The 7,511-nt window shown below is 48.6% G+C and overlaps 2 protein-coding genes across 2 annotated transcripts in view; both read right to left on the minus strand.

The window, feature by feature from the left end:
- The window catches only part of PAAG_02939 (hypothetical protein), a gene marked incomplete at both ends in the record, with an annotated part of 2,043 nt that extends 1,159 nt beyond the window's left edge, over positions 1-884 (minus strand). The window contains one exon of the mRNA XM_015844796.1: positions 79-884. Within this exon, the coding sequence (XP_015701874.1) occupies positions 79-884 (806 nt within the window). The remainder of the gene's footprint in view (positions 1-78) is intronic.
- A 2,187-nt stretch (positions 885-3,071) lies between these two features.
- PAAG_02940 (TIA1 cytotoxic granule-associated RNA binding protein) lies at positions 3,072-5,306 on the minus strand (the record flags this gene model as incomplete). Its single annotated transcript, XM_015844797.1, has 5 exons — positions 3,072-3,373; positions 3,492-3,639; positions 3,764-4,411; positions 4,491-4,586; positions 4,899-5,306. 5 exons carry the CDS (start codon positions 5,304-5,306, stop codon positions 3,072-3,074), a joined length of 1,602 nt encoding a protein of 533 aa, XP_015701875.1.
- Between the last annotated feature and the right edge of the window lie 2,205 nt (positions 5,307-7,511).

Here is a 7,511-nt window from a genome sequence, read left to right on the forward strand (position 1 = left end):
GAAAAGCGCAGTTGACCCGCCGGACTGTACCTTCCACTGCCATCTCGCTGAGTCATTCCCGTCAGCATCAACTAGAACCCGAATTGCTCCCCCCCTTCCGCTTGTCCCCGACCATCCCCCATAGCAGCAGCAGCAGCAGCAGCAGCAGCAGCAGCAGTAATAGTAGTAGTAGTAGCAGCAGCAGTAGTAGTAGTAGCAGCAGTAGTAGCAGCAGCAGTATCGACAACCATCCCCGCCCCCGGCGAAACAGAACCCCCCCGACCCCATCCTCCAATCGTCTCCTTCTTCTCCTTCTCTCTCTTCTCTCTCTTCTCTCTTCCCTCCTTCCCCTCCATCCTCAACGCCGTCGTCCCCAACAACGTCGTCTTCCTCAACGACCTTTTCCTCCTCTGCGATTTGCGCCGCTGCTGCTGCAGCGCGTTAGCCAGAGCTCCCCCACGTCCCGCTTCAATCCCAATCTCTCCTCCACCGCCGCTTCCGAACCCTTCAACACTATTATTATACTCATTCCCATCACCCGGTCCAAACCGCCCATCGTGTCCTCCCTCCTCCTCATCGTCGTCCGGGACTTTATTCTGGCTCTGGCTCTGGCTCTGGCTCTGGCTCATGTTCGCAGGGCCACCGTGCGAAAATGATAAACGCGAAAGGAGAGAGGTGGATATGTTGCGCTTGAGGCTCGTGCTTGCGCTACTGCTGCTGCTTCTGCTGCTTCTGAGACTGCCAGCGCTGCTGTGGTTACTGTTGTTGTTGCTGTTGCTATTGCCGTTGCTGATGCTGGTAATGTCTGTGCCATCTGAACGGCTTCGCAGCAGGGTGGACGGGGACGGGGACGGGGACGGCGACCAGCTCCGGCTGGTGGTCGCGGTCGCAGTCGCATTTTCCATGAGGATGGTATGGGCAGAATATGAGGATTTGATTTCTGATGAATCTTCTTCCCTTTTGCGCGTGTGTGCGCGCACGGGGGGTGTAAGGTCCAATGCGGGATAACTGGTGCGGCGTGATTCTACTATCGATGTTGTGGGGACGTAGGCAGTCAGTGTATGCAGCTTTGGTCAATGGGGCGGTGGTATTAGATTATAGGTACAGAATAGATGCGATAAATACAGATGTAATAAGATAAAATAAAGTGAATAAATCAAAAGGCCCCCGTGCCAGACGTGGCGGTGATTGGGATGGATAGATAGATATATGCTTTGCAATGTGAAGTGTGTGGTGAGTGAAAGAACGGCGGAAGTCTGGAGACTCAGGAAGCTCAATCGGGGCATCCCTGCGGCTCCAGAACGACCATCCACTAGACAATTCAGTGTGGAGTAAGCTACAACCACAAAAGAAGGATGCCGACGTCCTTCACGATCTATATATGAAATACACTTCTAATTGATGTAGCAGAAAAAGATAAATATCTTCAGAGCATACAAGGGAAAGATTTTAGAAGGCTGAATTAACAAGGTCTATAAGAAATGGAAGTGATTGATTACACAGGACTCAGACCAAGAACCAATGAATAAAAGAAACTTTCTCCAAAGAAATCGGACATCTGTAATACATACACTTCATAGAATTCATCATACTCACAAATCCTATGATTACGACAAAAGAAGGAAGAAGTATATCATGCCTCAGTGGTATATACAACCTGTCAGAGCAGATGTGCTTTCACAAAAAAGAGAAAGGATGCCAAAATTGTTCAGGAAAACAGCACTCAACTTCTCATGAATTGCATTCAATTAAAGATAAATAAATACAAATTTGACGGGTTAACTAAGGTGTATATATATATATATGTGTGTGTGTGAATGAAGACAATGAGAGAGTAAAAGAAGAAAATTACCCCGAAAATAATTAAATATCAGTAAAAATTGACAAGCCTCAAATGGGCATCGATGCTACGTAAAAATACGAAAGACGTTGATTCTCAAGAAGACAGCAATGGTAATGGAGGTATTGCGAAAAGAGAGAGTTGGGGAATGCGCTGGCAGGCAGAACTGCATAGGCCGAAGAGGGATATCAGATCAGGTGCTGTGGGATGAGAACAAAAAGAGAACGACACAAGCACACAGACACAGAGAAGAAAAGAGAGAGAGAGAGAGAGAGAGAGAGAGGTTCAGGAAGACTTTAAATGGATATTTGGTTAAAATTTATTTGAGAATAAGAGAGCAAAAAATAAAGTTCTCTTAGCAAAAACAGACAAGAGCATTGCAGAGAAATATATTTATGTAAAAAGAGAGAGGGGGAAAAAAAAGGAAATAAGAAAACCGTGGGGTATTTGGTTTGACTTTCAATTTAGAGAAACAAGAAACAGAGAGGAAATATCATAAGGGCTTCATTTAGAAGGGAACGGACGAGGTCGGAGGAAGTTACAGGGGTGGAGGGAAGAGGGAGGAAGGAGATACGCTGTTGACTTTTAACTTGACGAAGATAAAACAAAACAAAAAAAAGGGGGGGGATATTAAAGAAAAAAAGACAAGGCAAGAAAAGACTTCGAAGGCCATTTTGGTTAATTTTTTAGGTAAAGAAGAAGTAAGAAGGACAATTTTGGGGATGTGGAAATGGAGATGGCGTTAAAATAAATCAGAATTGCACAAGCACAGAGCAGAGAGTAGACGATTGAGAAACACAAATTCAAACACAAAACAAAAAAAGACGATAGACCGTAAACCAGTAGATGAGAAACAAACACATAAGATAAAATGAAACGACAGGACAAGAAATATATGGGAGATTGTGGACGGAACGCGGTGGGGAATTGTAACGGGGAACGAGGTAGATGAGGTAAAACAGATAAAGCAGGGAAGCAGGGTAGACGATGGAAACAAGAAACCCAGAAACTAGAAACTATTCACCGAATCCCGGGTGCGTGTTGCGCGTTGGTTCCTTCGGATGATAGATTGGAACAGAAATCAAAGAGACACCTGTTTTGGAACCTTGGGCTTTGGGAGTGGAGTGGAAAGGTAAAGGGGGGAGGAGGGGGTTAGGTATGTATAACATCAAACGAAAAATGACAGAGAGGGGTATCCAGGAACATCAACCTCCCTCCTCCCTCCCCCATCTTAACCCATTACCGTCACCTCTCATCCCTGATAACCCCCAAACCCATTCCCAAAGCCCCCACCCCCACCTACACCTACACCCCCAACTACACCCCCATTAGGCCCGCCAGGCTGACCACCCCAACCACCTTGCCCCTGCCCCCCTTGTCCACCACGACCATGGCCCCCATAACCACCCTGACCACCTACCCCTACACCCCCGCCAACATTAACACCGCCGCCGGGAAGTTGCTGACCGTACGCTGCACCGGGCATACCGGGCCCACCGAAGGGGGCGGATTGTTGGTCCCAGCCGCGGGAGGATGGGGAGGGGACGGCACCGCCTGGTGGTTGGGTGTGTTAGCTCGTGTGCTGGATTGTGGGTTGAGGACGGGAGAGGAGGGGCTGGGAAAGCAGGGAAGGGAGTGGGGAAAGGGGAGATGGGGAGCACTAACTACCTACCTTGGGGAGTCATAGGACCGCTCGGCCCGCTATATTGCGGGAAATAAGGCGAGGTATTGGAGTTGAAGGTTGGCGTGCCAGCCTGCTGCTGCTGTTGCTGAGGCGAGTATCCTTCAAACTGCCCTGTTGGCGGGCGGTCCTTTCCCCACTGTTTATATAAGATGAATGATTTGTTAAAATGTTGTTCGTTTTGATATTGGTGTTGTGTTGTTATTTTTTTTATTTTTGGCATGATTAGCACAGAAGGGGAAAGGGAGGGTTTATAAACTTACGCTACACTTCAACGGGCGTCCATTAACGTTATACCCGCTCAACTGACAAATAGCCATCGCAGCATTCTCGTGCGTATCCATCTTCACAAAAGCAAACCCGCGATCAGCCTGGAAGCGCGTCTCAACAACGTATCCGAAATTCTGAAACAAAGGCACAAGGTCATTTTGCGTCGTGTACGGCGTAAGGTTGCCAACGTAGCAAGTGGTCTGCCACTGCGGCGTTTGCGCAACAACCATATCATAACTTTGCACACCATGGGTGGGAAAATGATGGTGCCCGAAGGGAGTGGTGGGCGTCATACCCATCGCAGCCATAGCCTGCTGCTGCGAGATGGACGGTTGACCCTTTTGGTTGGCCCAGTTGCAGCGTATGGCGCGGGATCCCAGCCACTCGCCGTCCATGGAGCTGAGAGCTTTTTCTGCATCAGAACGTTCGCGGAAGGCGACGAAGCCATAGCCACGCGAGCGGCCGGTTTTCATATCCCACATGACGCGAGCCTCGGAGACGGAGCCAAACGCCGAGAAGGCTTGGAGGAGGACTTCATCGTTTACTTCGTTGGAGAGATCGCCTACGAAGATGTGGAAGTGGTTTGATGTGTCCTCTTTGTTGTTGCTGTTGGATTGGTAGGCCCAGTTGACGCGAATTTCCTGTTGGAGGGGGTGGGGTTTTAGAGAGGGAATGTTATAATTCTGTTTTGAAGGGAGAAAGATCGATTCGACCACTTACGGATTGGTGCACACGGCGTCCATTGAGGGTAGCCATGGCTCGTTCAGCGGCTCCAGGATCGTCGTACTCAACGAAACCGTAGTTCAATCCTTTGCTCTGTAGAGAAGAATATCGTTAGTGAGTCCGGTTTCTGGTTTGTAAAAAAAAAAAAAAAAAAAAAAAAAAAAAAAAAAAAAAAAAAATGGATGAATTGATGATGGTGATTGGTGGTGACGTTGGTGGTGGAATGGAAAGTAGAAGGGGAAGTAGGATAGAAAAGGACGAGAGGGGAAACATTAGGAGACGACATTGAAAGCACAGGTGGAACGCAAAAAGCGGAAATAGGCAATGTTAGCGAGAATCCAGTGAAAGGCACACGGGAGGCGAGAGAGAATCCAGTGACAGCCGTTTCGTTGTGTAGCTGCTTACATTCTTGTCGGGAATGATCTTGACACTCTGCACGTGCCCGGTGGTCTCAAAGATCTGTCTCAAGATGTCTTCGGTGACGCGAGGGTCAAGACCACCCACGTACAGGGCGCGCTTGTTTGGTTCCGGGGCCGCACGACGCACAAAGCCACCTGCGGAAGTAGGGGACATCATATTGCCTGACATTGGGGAGGTGATCGCGGTGGGAATCGGGTTGGTGTTCTGCGGGATGACGACTGGAGCAAGAGGTGGAGGAGGCATGTGGGAGGGATTGCCACCCTGACTATTGTTGCTGCCCTGGGACCCATCGAATTGCTGTTGCTGCTGCTGCTGTTGACCAGGGGCACCTGCAGAGGATTGGGGAGGGGGAGGGAGAGTGGAAGAAGTGGTGGGTGGGGCGTTTTCAGCCATTGCGTAGAAGGCAGGAAAAGAGAAATGGGAGGGATGGATGGATGAATGGATATATTTCGCGCAAGAGAAGATATCGAATGGAAAGGCTGCTAACTCTGACAACAAAGATTATACAAGCAGGCTCGGCGACACGATTGCGAAGGATGAAAGAGGTAGGCTTGACTGTTTTTGTTTCTTTGGTCAGTTCAAACTATGATAGATAGAGGAGCGGTGTGAATAAAGTGTGAACAATGTGAATGAAAGAAGGAGGATGGGTGAGTTTGACTGGAATGGTGGAGGAAAAGGGATTGTCACTTAAGAAGCTCGAAGGGGGAAAGGGGTGTGATCCAATGGACCCGCTGTGTCAGGACAGGCGGACGTGAGAGAAATACGTACAGGAGAATTGAAACTGAACCAAGTTCGAATCAAGGGGAAGACAGATAGTCGAAACTGTAGAAACGTTGAAAACGGTGGGTATTCTTTGATGAAGGATCGAAAAAAGTTGAAGTAGATTATTCTCGATTGTGTACCTGGTACAAGCAATTCAAGGTGACAGTAATAAGAAGAAAAGAAAAAGGAGGAGGTTATAATTATTTTTCTTTTCTTTTTTTTTTCTCCTTCTTTCTTTTTTTTTCCTTTTTTCCTTTTTTTTTTCTTTTTCTTGAGTGGTGGTTGTTGCTGCTGTTTAATAAAAACTTTCTCTTCTTCTGCCCTTTTTCTTTTGATCCCTGGTTGCACCCACACGGACTAGTTACCGGTTAAACACGCAAGGAGAAACTTCCTAATAAATAGTAGGGACAAGAGGGGAAAAAACGAAGAAGAGAGGCTGGGAAACGGAAGACGAGAGACACGAGATGAAAAGTACTCAAAAAATGCCGACGCCTTTGATATTCCGATGAGATTGATGAACGGAGGAAGGAGAGGTTGGCAAGGTTGGGGATAAGTGGGGGGAGGTGGAGGATGAGGGAGAGATGGAGGGATCGAAAGCGAGGAGTGAGAGTGGGAGTGGGAGTGGAGGAGAAAGGGAAAAAGAAGCAAAAAAGCTCTGACGTACGAGGGGACACAAGAACAGAGACCAGACAGGATAGAAGAGAGAGGAGAGAGAGGAGAGAGAGAGAGAGAGAGAGAGAGAGAGAGAAAGAGAGAGTGTGAGAGTGTGAGTGTGTGAGAGAGTGTGAGAGAGTGTGTGTGTGTGTGAGAGAGTGTGTGAGTGAGAGAGAGAGAGAGAGGGCGGGGGGGAAAGAGAGAGAGAAAGAGAAGAAAACAGGAACAGGAACAGGAACAGGAACAAGGAACAGAAGAAGAAGAAGATGATGATGATGAAGAAGAAGAAGAAGATGAAGATGAAAAACGAGATAGAGAACAAAGAAGAGAACCAGCAGGAAAACGGAAGATGAGGAAGAGGAGATGGGGGAGGAGGAGGAGGAGGAGGAGGAGGAGGAAAAGGCGGAGAGAAGAGAGACGAGAGAAGAGACAAGAAGGGGGCGAGGCGAGAGGAGAGAGGAACAGAGCACGAGCACTTGCGGACAACTACTGCAGCAGCGGCACACACAGACACTACACACACTACACACTACACACTACACACCCTACACACTACACACTACACACCCTACACATCCTACACATCCTACACACCCTACACATCCTACACACCTACTATAACCACACAACCCTCCACACAACCGTCCGCCACACACTCCTTCCCTCCACACACTTTCCACACAGCAGCGAACGACTGCAAGCAAGCATCCTGGCAGATGTGACGGGTCTAAGCCTCATCAGGCTAGCCCCTTGCCGCTTTGGGGGCCCAGTTTTGCGGGTTGCACCTTGGCATTTCCTGGGCATTCCCCGGCCGGGGACCAGCGCTTGACCACATCCGGTCTAGCGCCTCAGGTGCAAGGCGGGACAAGAACAGGATAGGACCCGGTTACTTTCTTTCTTTCTTTCTTTCTTTCTTTTAGCTTCGTACCTCCAAAAGGGCTGGCTCTCTTTCTGCCACGCCTCACGCTGGAGTCGGTATTAGGGCACAGCGGAAAGGAGGCAGTTTCAGCAAATTAGATATATGGGTGATGAGAAACCTGTGAACGGCAGTCCAATATGAAGGGGCAAGCAAGGGGCACTTGGATAGGATACATATTTCTACTACGGTAATATCAACTATACTTCCAATTACCAGCCTCAGCTGGACTGTTCCCGAGCTTAGAATTTCGCCAAGTCTGCTGA

This window comes from Paracoccidioides lutzii (genome assembly GCF_000150705.2).
Source record: "Paracoccidioides lutzii Pb01 unplaced genomic scaffold supercont2.6, whole genome shotgun sequence".
Lineage (NCBI taxonomy): Eukaryota > Fungi > Ascomycota > Eurotiomycetes > Onygenales > Ajellomycetaceae > Paracoccidioides > Paracoccidioides lutzii.